At 28.5% G+C, this 22612-nt stretch overlaps 1 protein-coding gene across 16 annotated transcripts in view; it reads right to left on the reverse strand.

Moving 5' to 3' along the window:
- LOC103572676 (serine/threonine-protein kinase MARK2) overlaps positions 1-22165 on the reverse strand; it is a 39293-nt gene extending 17128 nt beyond the window's left edge. For 11 of the 16 annotated variants that reach the window (XM_008551396.3, XM_008551395.3, XM_008551392.3 and 8 more), the window contains exons 1-2: positions 1628-2409; positions 1244-1520 (exon numbers count right to left, since the gene is read on the reverse strand). In XM_008551396.3, coding sequence (XP_008549618.1) covers positions 1244-1520; positions 1628-2304 — 954 coding nt within the window. In that variant the 5' untranslated portion in view covers positions 2305-2409. Of the gene's footprint in view, positions 1-1243; positions 1521-1627; positions 2410-2841; positions 3567-3662; positions 3890-11179; positions 11781-13980; positions 14230-22072 lie in introns of those variants that run through there. The other 5 variants (XM_008551387.3, XM_008551388.3, XM_008551389.2 and 2 more) reach the window with 5 other exon arrangements.
- Between the last annotated feature and the right edge of the window lie 447 nt (positions 22166-22612).

The following is a 22612-nucleotide window of genomic DNA, read 5'->3' on the forward strand; positions in this document are numbered from 1 at the left end:
TGTGTGGTTCACTTAATTTTAATATATTGGATTATACATCAAAATTATTACATGTAGGATATAAATAAACTCCACTCAAATTATTAAGTGTAGACATTATAATTATTTAATGTTATTACCCTCAGTAAACCACGGGTGACCATTTTACAAGCGGTCACAGTAGCAACCTTGGAAACCGCCAGTTTTAAACTTTATATCTAGTAACTAATATATTATCAATTTTTCTTATTTTTTTCGTATCAATTAACAGAAAAAAGCAAAAAGTATTGTCATAAGTTTTTAAAAAAGTGAGACCAATGACTTGTGTAAAATGTCCCCAAATCATTATTCAGTATTGTAAAGAGAGATTATAAAATGATGGTGGTATTTTCCTCAATATTAGATAATAAATTTAAAACAAAAATTATTTAAATACTGTGCGAAAAAAAAAAAATAAAAAATGGTGATGAATGTTTATCGGCAAACTATTTAATTTAATCTACGATATCGCTTGATAATGGGATAAATGAAATTAAATGAAGTTCTATTACGATCCCAAAAGAGCACCTTCACTACACGCTTTGCATTCGGTCGCGATACCTTTTTTTGTTCTTTAAGCGTCATAATTTTTTAACCAGCCACAAGATATTGTCTCGAACTCCAACACGAAAATATTAACATTTGTAAACTATTACAATTATAAATAATATTTAAAACTGTTATCAATAAAAATATTTAATGTCACATAATTAACTTAATTTAAATAACTAAGTTAGAAACATGTATGGTTCTCTTTTATCTAATTAAAATAAAATAATTATTTTTAAAATATTTTTTGTTCATTATTATAATAAAAATAGGATAATTTTTATTTTATCATATAGAGAACCAACAGTTTCGAATCGAGACTGTCTCATGAACTAAGGGATGAAAGGGAGAATCAATACATGACGCCACTCCCGCCAACATGGCAAAGTGCGCGAGCCAGTCACCCTTGTCGCTATCCGCTCGCCTGCTTATCAACGCAGGCGCGTTATCGACTTTCTTTTGATAGTGACGAAACTATTAGTTTAATAGTCCCATATGTGATACAGCTAGACTAAGGAGCTTGCTGAGAATAAACTTTGAGAAAGATCAGCTGACTAATTCTACTAGCAACTCCTACATCATCACATATATATGAATTAAAATACATTGTAAATATACAAGTTCTTTAATAAATTAAAAAATCATAAGATAAATGAAGAGCATTAACCATTAATACCTTATGATGAGCTTGAATAGTTTTCTGCATGATGTCGGTGAGAGGTTTCAGGGTTCCACTAACTTCAGGACGGTGACGAGAATCACTTTTTTTAACTACTACAGGTCTTACTACCCTTGCTAACTGCTGGGCTCTTGATTGAACTTTCAAAGGCATTTCTGTTTCCTGACCACGTCTAGTATCTGATGCTGTTCTTGATAACTTGACTGCTGGTCTTTTGATTGCTGCATTTCCCGTAGAATTTCGCATAGCCTCACCTCGTTGTAGCGGCGATGCCCTTTATTTTTGTATACCCAATTATTTTAATAATTTAATTTTTATATATTTTTATAATTATAAATCTGTAATAATTCTAAATGATGAATAAAATAATAATTAATTTACCCATCGATTTCATCATCAGTAACATTGTTTAACAAATCCTCATGTTCACGATAACGCAGTTGAATTTGAGGCTGCAAATCTGTACTGTCACGTAATTTAGTACGAGCAGCAATAGTCCCCATTTCAATGGCTTTAACCTGCCGTTCCAGCTGATCCAGCATGTCTATACTATGATTCACAGGTGGATTTTCAGTTTTTAAAATAGTATCCAGTTTTATTGGATTCTCACAATTAGCTTCACCATTCTTACTTTTATTATTCATTGGTTTGATTGGAGGTGATACAGTTTTAATAATACTAGATCGTTCAAAAGCTTTAAACTTTTGTACGATATCTTCATTCCATAAGCTTCTTTCAACTTCAATATCTGTTGGAAATTTTTGAGAAACTGATGGCGAACAAGGTATAGAATATTTGTCAAAACTCTGTGGTAATGAACATTCTAAAGCTGGTCGTTTTTCAACAACTCTAAGACCTCGATCACCTTCAATTAATTCCCATTGCTTGAGATTATCAAATGTTGATGATTCGGTATTCTTTACATCCTCCCGTTCAAACTCATTATTTTTTTGAGATCCAACTATTAGAAAATTTTTTCTTGATCCAACTAAACCTTGAGATGGTTGAACACGTTCGACACTACGTTGTTCAACAACACGACTACCTCGATCAGCCATGGCGTTAAGTCTTTAACTTCTTATCAAGTTCACTTTAAATTATCAACTTAACAATTTTTTAAATCAAATTTTTCACGTTGATAATCAGACCAAGTTGTTCGTGTTCTGTTAAAATGAAGAAAATAAAAAATATGTCCTGTACGTTGTAAAGTCTCATTAGCAAGCAGTTATCATTTTCAACAATGCACATGACCTTTTTTATATTTAACATTAACAAATAAACCAGGAGACACCAAATAAGCAAGCCGTACGATAAGCAACAAGTATTGTATTAAAAAAAAAAAAAAAGTTTATTTCTGTATAAAAAAAAACTATGATTTTTAAAAGTGAAAAAAAAAAAATAATTAGATGTGTCGTGTAAGATGTCTGGCCTTGTGATGTCTTATCTCATCAATTAAAAGCCTTGGCAGTATTGTCACAAATTGATTTGATTACTTCAAGACTCGAGTGTATGCAATAAAAAAAAAAAGAAACACTTGTTTTTTTAAAAATTTGATAAAAATGAATATAAATAAAAAAATAAATTTTTATAATAACCTGTCTTCTTTTTTTTACATAAAACACATTAGTAACCGTTTATATTACAAAAAAATTGTTTTTTTAAAATGTTAAGACAACGTTACGCCCGCAAAGAAATAACTCGTTGATTTCTTCTCTCAATACGATAGTCAAGCCTCGTCGTAACAATTTTGTTATCAGCCAGCTGCTGATAAGCGACTTTGGATAGCTATATTTTGTGCTTAGTGTTATAGCTGTTGTAACTTGAAGTATCATTATCATTTTAGGATTAAGGCTAGCATAAGAAGTATCTTCGTTCACAAGTTGAACAACACGTTGACCATGCAACGTTACTCCAAAGCCACTCCTTCATTTGTGTTTTCTTTTATTTTACCCAACTTGTTCCTTTTATTTTTTATTTTTTTACTGTTGTTCTCTTTTTCTTCTTAATATGGTCGATTTATCCTTTACTTCGTACTCGATCACCGGCTCGAAGTCTACTACTTAAACCGACACAGACAGAATTGAAGGTAGTGCGGTAAAGAGGCGGACGGAAGAGGAGGAAAGCCAGTGGAACGAGTGAAACAAGAACGAGTGAAACTATGCGTGAGTCATGATCGAGGATTCACGAAAGCCGTCTTTGAGTGCGTGGAAACTGATCTACCGATACGATATAATATTATATATGATAGTGTAAAGGAGGAAAATTTTATATGACTCATAGACATAATTCAACTTAAATAAAAAAAAAAAAATTATGCAATTAAATAAAAAAAAATATAAACCAAAGCAATGCCGTAATAAAATATAATTTTAAGCTCGATTTAAACACTGATTAAAACATTCACTTAAATGCTAACTTTTAATATGTAACCCGGTTTAATACTACACTTTTACTTTAAATTTGTCTGATAAGCACTAATTTTTTTTTGGGGGGAAATTTAAATTAACTATATTTTAAAATTTTATTATAGAGGACAGATGTTAAATATAAGAATATAGATTAAAAGTTTTTCAAAGGATTACAAAGTAACTCTCGTGGTTACAAGACGGACACACGCGGCTTTACTGGTACGTTATGTAGCGCTTAGAAAGTCTCTAACCTCTAGCTCGTGTACAATCGCTTCTCAAAACTCGCTCGAGCGCCCACGCTTCCTTTTGGATAAAAATGAAAGTTTGAAAGATCGTTGTCGAGCAAAAGATCGAAAATATATAACTTTAATAGCTCGATATTGCTGTAATATTTACAGAGAGATTATGATTCTGTTATCAGTATGTTTTTAAAGCTGATCACAATTAGACTGATACATATACATACAATAGACTCTTGATTTACACTATAAATTTATAGTTGAAGAACAGAGGTTTAATACGTTTCACAGAACACTGTCTCAGATGAGAAATTTACTAGATCTTGAGTTGAATAAAACAGACACCAATACTTTGGAAATTACTAAATTAATATAAAATAAATAATTGAACAGGTTGTCACACTCTTAAAAAAAAACTCCATGTTAGCGATGAGTTGAATTGCAATCTGATTAGCGCCATTGCTTTTATACAGTGTGTTTCTTCCGCTTCCGTTTGACATGCAGTTATGCAATCAACAAGTTTCATAGTAACAACGCAGTTAACATAAAATACACGATGGTTTAAAGCGTCTGCTGATACTTTATATTTATTTTTTTGTTTTACATACTTCTTTGACACTTGTCAGCCTCACTCTCTCTCTCACTTTTTTTTTTTTTGTTTAATTTCGTCACTAAAAATTTTATTTATGTATAGTAATAACATATTTTTAACTTATGTAACAGCATGGTAAATTAAATAATGAATCAAATACTTGAGTTTATTCAATGTAAAGGATTATTGTCTTGACAACTCACGGAGACTCGTTACTGACTACCGTCAGGTGGCGGCAGTGAATGCCGTTAATCGGTATACATAGTCACTGACCAACCAAAGCTATGCTACACTGAGAAAAAATTTCTCTTCGGACAATTAGATTGGTTTTGTTAAATTCTGTTAAACTAAAATTTATTTGGGACAACTAAATTTTATTACGTCAATATAATCTATTTTGTCATTTTTAACAAATGATTTAATAAGACTATTTGGTTGACATTAATATTTCATGAGCGTGAATGTAGCAGAGATCAGAAAAATGTAAAATTGTAAGTAAGTGGAGTAAATAATTATAAAAATCAAATTTAAAAAAAATGTGCATTTAAAAAATTTTGAAATTAATAAGTGCATTTTTTATAAAAATTATTTTTTAAATTATTTATTCAATTTATTTAGAATTTTGAATTTGTCTGACGTCTGCTACATTCGCACTCATAATATATCTTTCTCTCTAAGATAATTAAATCATTTGGTAAAAATAAGAAAATACTTATTTAATGGACAACTAAACTTTTTTATAATGCCAACAAATCCAAATATTGAAGCAAAATATTATTATATCAACTCTAATGAAGATTACTTAGACACAAAAAAATATATTCATTTAAAATAAACATATATATATCTGTTCGAGGTTAATGAATACCGTAGAACCTCTTTATAAGACTCTTCCCCTCAATTTGTTAAAACTCGCTTGGAACACTTTCCCCACCATCAACTCAATAAAAGTTTTGCGGCTAAACCTCACTATAAGACTAACGACCAGTACAACTAAAGTCGAGATAAAATGTACATACATAAAGATTGTAGATTAAATAATTTATTTTTATAAAGAATACTTAAAATTTTATGGTATCACACAATTATTTAACCGAAAAGAACGACGAAATTCTGTTTATTTAAGATTATTTATAAAATAGATTCACTAGAGTAGAGTTGAACCGAATATATAAGTAAAATTCAAAACAGCAATAGTCTTATAGCGAGGTGTGGGCGCAAACGCTGTTAAGCACAATAGTGAGGGTATTTCAATTTTAAGAATTTTTTTCCCTACAGCCCCGAGTTGGTCTTATAACGAGGTCCTACTATATATATTTAAACCTAATGATTTTTGATTTAAAAAGTTATAGTGCTAGGCAGCAGCAGTGGGAGTAGTTCGATGCTCGCCACTAGATCGCGCCCACCACTTGTAAGAAACTTATTTCAGAATTATTATATTCCCAACTTAAAGCATTTATGGCACGAGTTACCTGCTGTAAATTAGCAGAGTGACGATAACCCATTTTTGATAGTTATATAGGGGTATCCTGTATGACTCTATGACATTAATGTTTCCTTGAACATTCTTGTCGCATAATACAAAAAAAAGTACGTGTCAAGGAAATAAATTATTTTTCTGAATGTCAATTTATTTAATTGTCAAATAAATATTCTTTCATTTTAAAATAACATGTAATTATTGTTAATAACTCATTCGCTGTAGAATAGCCTTTTAAGGCTTTATAAAAGGCCTTATAAGGCTCACTAATATATTTCATTGTGACTATTTTATGTTCTATAGGTAATCAATTTCATTTTATGCTTGCTACTTAACGCGTAATTATCTTTACTAAATATTTTGTAGTTTCTAATAACTAGTTTTGTGGGTGGACTATAAAATATTTAGCTAAAACAACTAAATATATGATTGGCAATCGGCAATCAAATATTTTTGTTGTCATAATTTGAATTTAGGTGTCAGAAGAAAATTGTTTTCTCAGTGTACTATGAACGATACATGGCCTCCGTATAAATTGTTCTTGTTTAAATTAACTTGGCAGAAACATCACATGAGTGTTTCTTAAAATACACCCTTACAACGCCCACTACACGATATAGGCAATTGTAATGACACGAATCTATTACATGTGGCTAGCTCACACATTTGTACTTATAACACCTGCCATTTTTTAAATAAATTCATTTATAAGAAAAAACTCATCTTTCTTTGATACTTATTTTACAGTTCATTACGGAACCTAATAAAATTATGTATTTTTAAAACTTATTATTTGGTTTAATAATTATCTTTTATCTTACAAGAAAAAAATAAATAAATAAGTAAGCCAACAAAAATCCATTAAAGGTATATTCTACATGATTACTGGAGTGCATCTAAGTTGTTAGTTCATGCGGATAACTACGCCCAGACAATTTACGAAGCATCAAAAAAAGATATATAGATAAGAGAACTTCGACTAAACCTATTTTGTGTATCAATAATGCTCAATTCATTCATATCCATCCAATATAGGCCCATCATAAATATATAATATCAATGTTAAAAAAAAAAAACCACCAGATCATTAGTTTCCATATATAAGATAAATAAAAATACAAGCATTCAATATGTTTTGGACTTATTTTTTAAATGATCTAAGATTAAAAAATGATAATTTATTTTTAAAATCCTCTCTCTATTGTTATAGAGAGATATGTTTAAAGCTTAATATACAGTCGACTCTTTGAAAGTGTCCGCTTTTGGGGCTGTAGGGAAATTTATTTTCGAAAAATACATTCCCCCCACTATCATACCACTATGCTCGAATTGGTCGTAGATTTTATTTGCAGATTCGACTCTCTCTAAGTGTCCGCCTTGAATCTGGTCGCTGTGAGAAACTATTCGTCTATAGAAACTATATATTCGTATACAAGTACGACTGTTATGAAAATATACAGAGGGTTTGATAGTTGGGATAGCTTCCGAGGACCTTAAAACGTCGAGATCTGATGAAAACTCGGTTTTTGAAAACCGGGATGAAAACAATAACTGCCCAAATTTTTGAAAATTTTCAATTTTCGTAGCAGAAAATTACAAAACTTAATTTCCTCTTTTAACTTTTTCTTACATTCATCTTTTATTGTTATTATTTTTCATTTTGTTGGTTTTTGTTTTTCACTTTATTTTTACTGTAATCCATAAATACATCTAAGCGAAAAATATATATATTGTAAATATTATTATTTATTTCTCTCCGGAAATTTCCACCTAAATTGATGAGGTAAGCCAGGCAGATAATAAATTACGTCTGATGACCTCAAACAGTTGATAATTGTGAGTCTTTATCAATGCATGGGATTTGACATGAATTATAGTCAGGTATAAATAGATGTGTGAATTTTAGATTTCATAGAACTATATTATAATATTGATTAAAGAATTAACGTGTTTAATAATTATTTTAATAACAAGCAAAGTAAATTACTATTTTTTTGGTACTATAATTGAAAAAAAAAAAAAAAAAAAAAAAATAATAATAAATAGACAAAATAAAATAAAAATTTTCACTGACTCAATACAAAAAAAGTATGCGTATTTGTACGTGATGTATAGAAACCGCAGTTAAAAAATAATGATTTTAATTATAGAAATAAATAAAGATAATATTATTTATATAGTAGTAACTTTAATGATGATTTCCTTGAAAACTACGTAATTTCCTATCTTTCTTTATACTTATTTACATTTTGCAAGAATTTTAGATTTATTGAATAGATTTAATTTATTTGTAATGACTTACACTTTCGATAGTTTTAATGAGATGTACATGGAAAAAGATCTTATAAGAATTATTAAATTTAAAAAAGGCCATTCGGCAGCCGAAATGGAAGGACGATTTCTCACTCAATCGATCTAATAAGTTAATTTTGTACATGCATATCTTGTGATACATGTAAGTGTGTAGTAAGACATGTAGTCATGGTATGAAATTAGGCTCGTTTTCTAAGAGTCGGGAAAAAAAATGGCAAAGACACTTTTTCAGAGAACTTCAGATAGTTAATTTGGCAAAAAAATATATAGATAATATAACAATATAACCTTTACGCAAGTAAAGTATTGCTGTTTTCATAATCTACACTATTTATTTAATTTTTAGATGGTTACTATATCCTAACGGTATTACTATTAACAAAATATTATCTGTCAGTGCAAACAATTTAAAAAATTATGCTATTAGCCACAAGAAAAATTTAACGTTTTAAAACGATTAGAAAAAGAAAATTTTAAGTATTTTTCAATGCTTCTGAATACTTTTAAATTGTCCTTCTTATGGGCTTTTCTCATTATGAATCGTTTTTTTTTAATCAGGGAAGAAAAATTATGTTTTAGTTACAGACACTTGAAATGTGCGACATTTAGCGCTTATAACTGACAGGTAAAATATTAGATAAGATACAGCTGGTAAAAACGATACCTAATAGTTCTAACAGTGACGTCATCAACGGATCAAAAAATATTTTGTAGTTACATGTGCGATAGCAAACGACCAAGAAATACTGAAGTTACTCAACGAGCCATCTTGTGATAAAATTTATCATCATATTAATTCGTACACTTACCGATTTCTCTATCATTTTCAACAAATACTCAAAACAATCTTACCAAATAAATAAACGCGGATTTATAACCTGCCATTTATAGGCACTAAATGTAGTACATTTTAAATATCTGTCATAAAAACTAATGTATTTATCTACATAGTTTAATCGAGTCTAAGATGCTCGTGTATTGGTACCCTTACCTTCGGCTAGGGTACCAATCTTCACACCTCACGTCTTAAACACGATCGCACTCGATAGATAAACTACTATTTAAGATTACAACCGATATCTTTTTTTCTTCTTGTTTTAAACGACTGAAATTTTTTTTTTCCTCATTTCTCATTTTGTTATATGTAATATCATAAAAACTTCAAAAGAATCGAAAAAGTTAAAAAAAAAAAATCGTTAAAATTCAAAAAATCATTACTACGAAAGTACTTAATATTAAGAGCTCAACTCTTCAGAAAATCTTTATTTTGATATGGAAAATCAATCCACAAAATTTGAACCGAATCCGCTGGGCTTATACTCCAAAAAAAATTTCATTTGGTGGAATGACCCATACATTTAAAAAAGAGAAAAAAACTAATAATGACCTCAAAAATAAATAAAGATTCCTTTATATTCCTTTGATTCTGTAGCGTTTAGTTGGAATGCAAGGTGTCAAGTCATGCGCTGTTACATTGTGACTCAGACAGTTATTTTTGAATATAGTAATAATTAATAAAATTCAATGAAATAAAATTCATATACATTTAAAAAACAATCTGATTGAAACATTATTGAAAATAAATATGTACAAATGAAATGTAATCTATACAAAATATAGGTAAAATATAAAATAAAAATAGCAAATAATTAACCACAAGAGTAGCAACCTATTTGCCGCTACTTTCGCTTCTTTATTTATTTTCTTTGTTTTATTATTTGCTATCTAAGGTGTGCTTTGCTGTTAAAATAAGTAATGTAGTGAAAGGAAATTGCTGTAGAAAAGCTAAAGATATCATTTTACTGATAAAATAATGTTGTTCACTTAAAATATTATTATAAAAAGTATATTTATTTGCGTTTATTTTAAGTATGAAAGTATAATAATAAAATATATTGATTTTTTAGATAAATAAGAGCAAGACATTGATTTTTATAGATACTTGATACTACTATCAACCTTATGGTTACTTGACATATCAATAAATAATATTAATTATTATTATTATTATCATAATTACTTCATTCGTGGAATTAATCGGCAACAAAATAAATCAAATGACCCAAAAAGAGTAACAAAATATAGGTTATTAAAAAACTACTTTCTATAAGTATTATTAATACTTCTATTACATATATTTTTAAACCAATAAAGCATGATATTATAAAACTATTCAATTAATCATCGAATGGAAATTTTTTTCCATTATTTAAGTATATAGTTTTCACAAAACTCAATTATTAATTACTCATTCAAGCACGCCAGCGCATGATCTCTTGTCAATAAGTAATATTCTGAGTAAAGTGAGACTAACAAAAAAAAATTACGTTTAAGATATTTTATAAATTAATTTAGTCACCAGAATTGAAAATAAAAAAAGTTTAAACTCTTATGAATTAAAAATAGTTAACTGCGTCATCATTCCAATCTAGTCACTATACAAGGTATAATAGTATGCTAACAAAGCGTGGAACAAAAGAAATCAAAGCTGCTGAGATGTTTACGTGTTATTTTTTAAATTTGAATTGACCTTGAAATTTAATTCATTGATAAATACATTAAAGAGACTAATAAATAAAAAGGATGTTTTTTCGTACATAAAACATTTTTTATTGCAGTACTCATAAAGTATCTTCGATGAATTGTATGTGTTTGCAATTCATATGTAATTCATGATAAAATAAAAATAAGAGAATTGAATATTAATTTATCCACCAATGTAATAGTAGTGCCAAAAGTAGTGAACAGCGAATAAAAATATTTAAATTGAACAGGAAAAGAGTAATAATATACGTGATGGTTAAATACAACACCTATACTGTCGATGAATCATTATTTTGCTCATAAGACAGATGGTCTTCGGGCAGGAATTACCAATCTCAATTTAAATCTTGTCCTTACCTTCAACTTAGATCGGGTTCTTGAATATCGCTTGCTTCCACTTGTATTTGTCCTGTTAGCAGACTCTCGATACTGAGAAGAAGGTGCTGGTGGTGGAGGTTGAGATTTTTTCACAGATCCATCATTTGGATTAACAATATTTTTTATAACGGTAGCTCTTGAATTAGTAACCGAAGTCACATTTGGTAATGCTGTTATTGCTGGTTGTATTGTTGTTGTTGTTGTTTTAGTCGTTGTAGTACTATTAGATGTTATTGTAGTAGGATAAACAGATGGTGTATCTCGGTGACTTTTAGTTCGACGTAACAATCTTCGAACAGTATTTTTAACAGTTGCAGCAATATGAGTTCCACCACCGCCTCCACTTGATCTCTCATTGGCACTTTCATTGGGTTTATAATCTACTTTTTTCAATAGATTACTTGTTGGGGCTACCCTATGCCCACTTGATTCCATCATGCGTATCATTAGATATACATTTCACAATAACAAGTTTTTCAATTTTATTTTATTTTTCAATAATACTTTATTTATTTTAATTAAATTGGATTGATGAACACTATTCAAAATAATAATTTAAAGATAAATTTAATCACACAATCTTATAGTCATGAAAAATAAGTAAATAAATAAATCACTTCTTTATATTTATACTTTTATTTATTTTATGAAAAAAAATAGTGCGAGGATCAAAAGTTATTTAATTTTCTTTTCATTTAAAATGATATAGAAATTTAATTGTTGCAATCTTAACTGTATAACTTCCGTTTTTTACAGTTTTTATTCTTTACATATTTACATTACATAGTCTTTAGGTGACGTTGCAAGCAATTTTTAAGTCCCTATTTTTCTTGGATAAATATTTTTCATATATTTCTATAACAAACTACTCTAAACTTTATCGGGCTATGTTTTGTTCTTGGCCATCTTTTTCCTTTTTCTATTCCATATACTTCATTATTAGCTGTCTATTTTCATTTCTTTTTTCATACTTCTTTGCAATCACAGAGTGCTTTTTAGTGGGGAAGATTGCAGACAGGTGGCAGTCTGGCGGCTATATGGAACGAATCCCACAGATCAATGCATTATATCAACTTGTGAAAAATAATTCATTTGCACTCTGTGGGATTCGAACCTGAGCCTGGCCAATACTTACGTTCGGAGACAAGAATGTTATCCATTCGACCACAAGTACTGGTTCATTTAAAATGATATATTAAATGAGTATATAAATAACTGTATATTTATTTTCTTATATTTTTTTTTCCTCGGGATACAAGTGTCAAAATAATTTCTCAGAATTAAATATTTATAATAATTTAAAATATTTGACTTCCATTAATTCACTGGTTAAAATTTAATTCAAACATTTAAATGACATATCGAAGAAAGTTATGATTTTTTTTTAATACTTTTGTAATTTACGTAGTAAACAATGTGTGACTATCAGACAACTGACGTCATCTAGCCATCATCCGTGAAGATTGTAATTATTCTTTTATATTTTACGAGTGTTATTGGTTCACTGCGTTTTGATGTCAGTTTTACTCTCAATGTGTATAAATTGTAAACTTTTGTTAAGTTATAAAATAGTCCTATGTCATAAATTATATTAAGTTCAACACAATTGACAACTATAAAAAGATAACGGCATAATTATAGCTCGATATTTTTAAATTATTAATAACTTGTAATTATTGATTTTACGGGTAATTGAATTTACGATAACTTGAGAATAAAAAAAACATTCTCACAAGACAACAATATTTTCATAATACACGCGAATTTAAAACAAAACAAGTATATTTTTCTTTTATTTTTACTTTTCAATATTTATTTTTAATGCAAACTAACTAAATTTATCATTTAGGTGGTAATATAATAGACTAATTATCAATTACATAGCATGCAGCTCAGTAACGAGACAAGTACATTAAATTGACTAGTACACCCACAAGTTTAACAATCAACTTAACAATTTAATCTTTCACGACCAGGAAATCTATCTACTTGACCTATAGCTGTAATATTTTCGATGGACTATACGGTAAAAGTCAACGCACGAACTTTGACATAACTATCTGTAACTTTTGATGAAAAATTTTCCAATAAATAATAAATTGAATTTAATATAATTATACACTGAAGTATCTTTAAAACGTATTCTTAATACTATTAACGTAATCAAGTTAACAAGAACTTGGATGTGGGACATTTATGACTATGCACGGAAACTTCTCTTGGCCAGCTTGACAGCTTAGCTTTAACATATTCTCTTGTCACGCCATGTTGTGACGTTGCACCGTTTCAATTTGATTTCATTTTACCATATATTTTTATATTTTCCCACAACACCGAACGCATTGTCTTAACGCATGTCCTTCCTATTATTAGTGCATGTGAATTAACCCAGGTGTCATAACGTTATTCATTTTTATAAGTATAACAATTACAAAAATAACGATTAGTTTTGGAGTAATTTAAAAGTAAAATGAAATTTAAAAAAAATAAACTAAACAAAAAAAAATATATGAAATTAATCAATCCCTGTAATTTATTTATATTCACTATGAACTTTTTTTTTTTCTTATAGAGAAGCTATAAATTTAATATTAATCGCAACGTTGATTTTTAGTACGTGAAAGCATCTTCGTATATACAATTAAGAAGTCCAGCTGGCGCACACATATGACCACGAGGCAATGTTAAATTTTCTTTCTCTTTCTATCCTCGCACTATTTACGTGGCATTATCATTATTTTTTTTCAGGTTTTTAATCACAGTAAAACAATTATATCCACCTTTAATTAATCACTTAATAATTTTAATTCATGGGTAAATAATATTTATATTTAGAAAACGAAAACACAGTATTCGTACCGATTAAACACTTATTAAAGTTAATATTAAGTTTAAGTAACAAGAGTATGTGAAACACACAGTATCGGAACATGTGTAGCGGTAACCAGCAGTAAGCTTTGTTGCTGGATCTTGGCTTGATACGTAACCCAATGTCGTACCGGGGGGCCTGTGTGCGTCACACTACGCTTCTATATTTCTTCAATACAGTATACTATCCTCTGTTATCCCCCACGTCTATTCTCTCCCACTCTTTTAATTTCATAATCTCTTTCTCTTTCTCTCTCTTCCGTCTCTTTTTAATACTGTGTTGAGCTGAAAGCCTTCGACCGCCTTTACTTCGCGACTTGACTGTTTTATGCTCCGCACCAACAGATTCTTGCTGTTCTTGTATCACTGACACAACACACACGCACATATATATGTATATATACGTATATAATATTACCCCTCTTCTTCTTTATACCTATCTTCACTTATTCTCTGTTGTATACTATATCTTCTTCGTAACATGATGCGTCGCCGAATAGAGTACGGACCAATGGAGCTTCATTTGTATTGGATAGATTACATTATGTTATATTGGTCTTCATAGTCAATTGAATAGAAAATTAAAACGGCATAACCGCGCCTAGATTCATTTTCTTGTGTAACTAATGTTCTTACTATAGTGAAGAAAACCTTCTAGCTACTTGCTAAGTATTAAATCTGAAGAAGTGGGGATTGATGTAATAGATTATGCAAGTCATAAAAGAATGTAATATAAGGACGGACAAATTTAAAAATCTAAAGAATAATAAAATATTCTGTAATAACTAATCAATTGTGATATATCATTAAATTATTGATCTTGATGTAATAACCATACGCACATTAGTTGTCTGTCATGTAAATTATTGTTTTTATTTTATATTCAAACTTAAAAATTAAGTGAAAAAACAAAAATTTTAAACGTATTAATGCACCGAATCCATTTATAGATATTATAAGAGTACTCGTGGAAATCTTAACAATAAATGTTATTGTTTCATCTAAATCAGTTAGTTATTTTTCCGCGAAGTAGTTACAAATAAACTTACATATACAATATATAATATGAATGTGCTTCTTTCTATTGTTGTCAGAAAAAAAGAAAAATAGGAAGAAAAACGTTTTAGAAAATCTGGCACATGCACATTCAGAATACTCATGTTAAAATAAAGATATGAAATATTTTGTTCTTAATTTGGTTATTTTTAACTTCCCGCTAAAAAAATTGTAAATTTTCAAAAATTCGGGAAGTTATTGTTTTCATCCCAATTTTCGAAAATTGAATTTTCATCAGATGTTGACGTTTTAAGGTCCTCGGAAACTATTCTGATTATTTTCAGAATGGTGTGTGTGTGATCGATTCCAAAATCTAATCAGCTCTAGAACTTAGTAAGACGTGTCGATTGCCGCCTCACCCATCTCAATCGGCTTATTCGTTCGAGAGATATCTTCAGAGAAAGAAATGTCAAAAATCGATTTTTCACGAATATCGTTGAAACAGCTAAATCACAGATATCCAAAATTCAATCAGCTCTAGAACTCAATAAAACGCACTGATTGTCACCTCAAACATCAAAATCAGTCCATTAGCTCAAGAAATATCGTTTGAGAAAAATTGCTGAAAACGGTTTTTTACGAATATTTTTGAAGCGGCTCAATCAAATGTTATCAAAATGTAATCCGCTCTAGAATTCAATAAAACGCGCCAATTGCGACCTCAAACATCAGAATCAGTTCATTATTTCAAAATATAGGCAGATTCCTTGGTTTAGTCTTAAGTGGCTTACTTAGTCAAAATTTAAGATGACCAAGTCTAAATTAACTTCTACATATGGGAAGATAGTATACGTAGGGCAGAGCGAAAGATATACGAATGCATAGGTTAAAAAAAAGACAGAAAGATGGACTTTAAATGTTAGGAAAAATTGCGAAAATTTATGGATTTTAACTGATATCTTTGGAATAGGAAAGAGTTGAGTCTTTATATTCAATAGGGTTTTATTCTAACAGTTAGTGACAACCTCTGCAATAAGAATTAAGTTGATTAATTACTTATGACGGCTTAAATCACAGCGACTCAGTCTAACATCCTTAATTCTTATCCTTGAGACCGAGACTATGAAAAACTTTTTAATTGTATTTTTCTTAAATTACAAACAAGTGCATCTATGGAAAAAATGACCCATAATATAAATAAGATTTTCAAGTTTCTGAAAACCCCTAAATAAGTACCAAATTGAGAATTCTTGGAGTTATTGAAATGATTTTATATGAGTATTTTACGAAACAGCGCCTGAGCGCCAGTAAATTACACCTTAATGCTTAGCATTTCAGGCATGCAATAAGTATACAGTAATTAGTGCAAGACTAATTAAATAGATCGTGTTCTATAAAAGTCGTTAAAAGATCCAATATTTTATTTTTTAGTTTACAGTGATTAATATAAGGATGAATGAATATTATAAGGTTTTATTAATATTCAATGCAGTTACGAAGAGAAAAAAAATAGTGTAAGGGTGTTTACTAGACTTTAAGTTATATATATCGATAAATATTTAGGTCAATTATTATATGGTTCCGATAATAAAAAAAAAAATAGCCATAATAGTTCTTTAGTCTAGTAAAAGATTTTTAAATATCAGAATCATTAAATTATATTTCTTAATAGTAATTCTCTGATTAATGATCTTTTGAACTTGGTTACGTGATTGTAAAAAATGATTCAACAATTAAAAGCGTATATATATATATTAGGGTGGCGCAAAAAAATCGACTATTTTTTTTTTTCGATCCCGCATGAAAATTCGTTGGTTTAAGATATTTTAAGAAGCCTCTCTAAAAATCAGCTCGATAAAAATTTTTCAAGAGGCCACTCATGAATTTTGAAAATATCAAAAATGATAGAAATTTGATTTTTTTTTTCAAATTTTTTTCTTTTTCGTGGCAGTAATAGTTTGTATTTGTGAAATCATGACTACGCTGAAAATATAAGCCCAAAATTTGAATATTTAAACCTCGCTCAAGAATTTGGAATGTTTCCGAGTACTTTTATCTTTTGAATGTTTTTGAGCGACCCTTGAATATTAATAATAAAGCGTCTCGATTTTTTCACTATCAATTTGCATGACAATAAATGAAAATACAACCCGAGAAATAGAAATAATAAGTTATTTACTTACTTTTTCATTTTTTAATTCAATTTTTATGTTTTTTCGCTTATTCAAAACTTACCAAATTTTATTGTTTAAGACTGTCCTGTATATTTTTGGTTATGCAAAAGTTATATTTTAGTGACATGACAATAACTGAGTTATAAAAAATACAAAAACTAATTCAAAGTATTAGTTACATATTATCAGTTAATATTCAAAATTTTCGAGCACCGTTTAAATATTTAAATTTTGGGCTGAAATTTTCAGCATAGACATGATTTTGTAATTATAAATTAATGCTGCCATGACAAAGAAAAAATTCAGAAGTAAAAAATCCAAGTTTCAATCATTTTTTATATTTTCAAAATTCGTGAGCGACCTCTTGAAAATTTTTTATCGAGCTGATTTTTGGAGAGACTTTTTAAAACATCGTAAGCCAACAAATTTTCATGCGAGATCGAAAAAAAAATAGTCGGTTTATTGCGTCACTCTAATATATATATATTAACTAGCTGTTACATTCGCTGTGCTAGGCATTTGGTGATGTTAAATGACTATACATATTTTGCTTCGATTATTGATATCAAACCCCTAGCATTAATTATTTGAAAAGGATGGTAAATATCTTTATTCTCCCGCAGCTTTCTATAAAAAAAAAAAGGTTGTAATTGATAATAACGTAATATAAAGTCGTCATTTTTATTACTCCAGCTAGCCCCATAAAAGTCGATTTTATGAGAAAAAAAATTTGTTATTGATATTCTTGTAGCAATACATATAAAAAGTAAAATTAAATAAAAAAAACTTAAAATTTTAATTTTACTTAAAACAGATCAAATTTTTCGACCCAGGTTAATTTGGTAAATTGCATGTTGAGAGCATTCTTAGACAGTATCTCCCTCCTTAATTTTTAAAATATTTAATGACTTCGATTTGTTGTAATTGTATTGAAGTTTAATTAATTAATAAAACAAAATTAGAGCAATGGCTAAAAAAAGGATAACGCAAATATAATTTCGCTAGGATGTATACATTTTAAAAATTTATATCCTAGTGCAATTATAACTACTTTATCCTTTTTTCAAATATTGCTTGGATTTTTTTTTAAATTAATTAATAAAATTTCAATACGATTATGAAAGTTCAGGGTCATGGAATATTTTAAAAAAGTAAAGGGTGCTGTCTAAGAATGACCTTTAAGCTTATCGTATAAGCTTTAATATCCTCTTTCTTTTGTCACTTTTCGTATGTATTTTCAAATTTTATGAATGTGAATAGATACTCGTATGATTTCGTGAAACCTTGTCATTGCAATAACTCTTGCACATCATAGGAAATTAAAATGAGATTTTGCAGGTTTATTTTTTGAGACAAATACTTTTGTGAAATTCATAAAAAAGCACGACTGGTCAGATAGTTTAGAAATTAACAGATTGATTAGGTGACAAGAATTTGCCTTCAAAGAGGATTTTTTTCTTTTGCATAAGAACTGAGTTTCGAGAAGTTATAATAAAAAAATCATAAATAAATAAATATGTACATAAACGCACATTATATTTCACTAGTATTATTTTTAAATATATAAGTCGAGCAGTTTATTTGAAACAACAAATAAGTGCGACGAAATCCCGTTATTCAAGCACCATGCGACATACTTCTAGTCCATTATGGTCTCGGTTGTTTTAGCTCCCAACAGCAACGGAAATGTACCGCTCAAGAAGTCTCAAGGGAATCATTTATGACTTGGCCAATATATACTCAGAGAGTTTTACGGCATTGTTTACATAAAAAATTTATATGAAAATTACTATAGTAATAATAACATAAGACAGTGTGGAATTACGGTAAAAATTACCGACAACATAGAAATTTTTGACTGAACAGAATTTACAATGTGCATTGTAATCTTGAGCAACAGTGCAAGTTCTATTCTAGAAATATTTACCAGCTGTATCTTAATTGAGTATGCTAAGTTAAAATATTTGTAAAAAATAAAAAGAAAACAAATTTTTAAAAAATCATAATTAAAAGAAAAAATGGGTTAGGTGCATTCAATAGTTGCATACAATCACCTGGTGATAACAAACTAAAGCACATTAATTTTATAAAATAAATTATAATTAATGTCTTTAAATAAATCACCATTAAGACCATTAAAGGCTTGCGCCTTTATTCGTCACGTAATTGAACGAATTCGAACTTGAAAGATTTTTGATAAAGTTATTATGTTGAGTAGTACAAAGTGTGAAAAAGTTGGAATTTTTAAATTCAAATTAATAAATTTTCTATTACATTTATTTTTTTGTAGTGATTTTGTATCGTGAATTTCAAAACAAAGTAATAGTTGTTTTTTAGAGTACATTTTAATAAAATTTTATAAAAAAATTACTGAAACAAATAGTATAGATCTCAAGAACATCAAGGCGTCTCACCGTTACTTAATATTTTTTGGGAGATTTACTATAAAATTCTCTGCGTGTATTAATTAATGGAACGGCATTTACTTTAGATTGGTTCAAATTTATATCAATCAAATTATTTTCGATTAAATAAGAAATTATAGATCTTTTTTTTTTAATTTGGCCATCTTCGCTGTTATAAATATTTGTTTAATTTTATTATTAGCTTAATGCATCAATTAATTATACAATCAATAGTGCAATTCGTCAGACGTCCGAAGGTCTTCTATCTTTGCTTGTCGATATCGATTTTCCATAGCAATTTAAAGTTAGATATCAAATAAAAAAAAGAAGTCTTTACAACCCAATTACATTTTCTCACAGTCTTATTCTTTGCAATTGCCTTTTTGGTGTATTTTTCAATGGTCAGATATGTCACAGCTTATTTTAAATGCTTCATCTGCCATCTAGTGGTCTTTTTATCGAAATATTTACACAATTTCGTATTTATCATTATGTCATTTGCAAGAATGTACTTATGTAAGTATGAATACTGTAAAAATAAAACTACTAAGTGATAAAGTACTTAAGGTAGTACTATCGATACCACAAATGTCAAATGTGTGCTTTGTGTAATTTGACTTCTGTAGTATTTTTATTTTTCAACGCCCCGTAAAAGCAAAAGAGATACAAGTATGCTCATAGTAACTCGATTTTACTCAAAATATGAGATCATGCACAAAAATCTATTGCGTAAACATCTATTATACAAGTTATTGGCTTTACATATTTGCTTACTAAAATAAGATACTGCTTTATTTAATAATGTAACTATGTATCAATAAAAAATATCTTGTATATTTTGTACTAAGAAATGTGTATAAACACTGATATTCCCACATACCGCATTCAATGCATGTTTAAATTTCCAGTGCATTAGATCAAGACATTTTTTCGTAACTCAATAACATAACAATCTTCAGCCAAGAAAGAAATTTCTCGAGTTGAGAAAAAAACTTCTTAAATCAAAAAGAAAACTAAAGATTTATTTTATTGTGACATTAGCGTACGAGACGTCCCTTTTTTGATTAATATTTGAATAAAACAAACGATACCTTTGAAGTTTACCAGTTATGTGGATAGAGAATTTGTCAACCAACTACCAGGACCAGTGATCGCGCCCAGAAATCGAAAAAAAAAATGAACTTCGAAACCTGACTTCTCACTCCTACACCATACTACAAATTTTTTGTTGATACAAAACTCTCACATACACACGCACTTTTCTCGAGAAGTATAGCTTACCAATTTTTATTATGTCGGCATTATAAGAAAAAAAAAAAAAAAAAAAAACAGATTGATAGAAAATATTATGCTAGAATATTAAAATAAAATAAATAACTACAAAATTTATTATACTAAGCAATAATTCTTATAAATTACTCAACTCAGTTTCAAGTTTGGTAGACTAGCATAGTAAAATTTTACGTATTTTCTATTATTATTTCGTGTATTTTAGAGTTTCATTTTTTCCGTGTATTAATTATTTTCTGAACAATTCTTACATAAGTGATATTAAATAAAATTTAACTTTTACTGCTTCTAAATTCATACTATAATTTTTTTTAGTTCTACAAAATTATTAATTTTTATATTTGTAAACAGTATTGCTTGATCATTTACTTTATTAGGATATAATTTAATGCGAAAAATCTTTTGTTTTATAGTAGCTGACTAATGGGATCTTTTTATGAATTTTTTTATTAAATTATACTTTCTAATATTTAGCTCGTGTCATGAAACGATTACAAACAATGATAAATTATACATAATTGTACTTAATGATTGCAATATTAAAGTTTAAAAAAATTAGTGTAAATAAAACTCAAAAATAATTAACACTGTTATGTGTATGAACAAATAAGTTTTACTAATAAGCAAATAAAGTAAGATAAAATAAAGCGTAAATGATTCATGGCAAGTGTCAAAGCATAGAGTTTCACGGATGGAATTGAAATTGAGCTCAACGAACAAATATTGAAAGCGACCGTCTTATTATTAAAACACTTGGATCACAAATAGCTGACAATAATAGAAACAATGTTTTTTTTTTCTTCAACAATTAACTGACCAATACATTTGTCGTATTGATTATTGATCAATTACAAAAAAAAATCGAGGGTATGAGAATGTATGAAATCACCATATACTATTACTTCAGGAATTAAGATTAAACAATATTTTCATGAAAGCACCACTTCCATTAAGTATATTTATGATAAAAAGCAGAGACCTCAAAATGATGCATCCACCAATAAAAATTTCGTTTGTTACAATAATAATTATTGTAACATGAATGAAATTTTTTTTTCTTTAAGACAAGACTAATACAAATATTTCTTTTTCTATTTACCAGGACAAAATTTACATTTAAATAAAATTTTGAGACTTACTTTAGAATTTGTGACGCGGTCAGCGGGCACAGATTCTGGAACAGTTTGCAATGTGCTCCGCATGGTATTATTGTACATTATAGGCCAGCCAGGATTACTGCCTCAAACTCTCCAGCCCTTCAATGCAATGATTTCTGCCTTTACGCCTGTAAAAAAAAAAAAAATAATAATAATTTTAATACATTATACATTTTGACAAAAGAGACAAATACATTTGCACTTCTTAGAAATAATATAAATTTATATAAATATTTGTTTGAAATTGGTGAAAGCAAGTGATCTTTTCCTCAACAGGTTTACGTATCGCTGCGGTTATTTACCGTGGAAAGTGTATGACGTAGCATAATAAATAATCTTTATTGTTATATATATATATATATATATATATATATATATATATATATATATATATATATAAACAATTGCAATAATTTACACTTTATGATTTACGTTTTTTGTTCAAATTTTTAGCGTTTTTTTTTGTTTCACAACTTTAGTAGTAACATTTTTTTTATTGAGTAACCACTTAAAAACGTTTAT

The sequence above is a fragment of the Microplitis demolitor genome, chromosome 3 (genome assembly GCF_026212275.2).
Source record: "Microplitis demolitor isolate Queensland-Clemson2020A chromosome 3, iyMicDemo2.1a, whole genome shotgun sequence".
In the NCBI taxonomy this organism is placed as follows: domain Eukaryota; kingdom Metazoa; phylum Arthropoda; class Insecta; order Hymenoptera; family Braconidae; genus Microplitis; species Microplitis demolitor.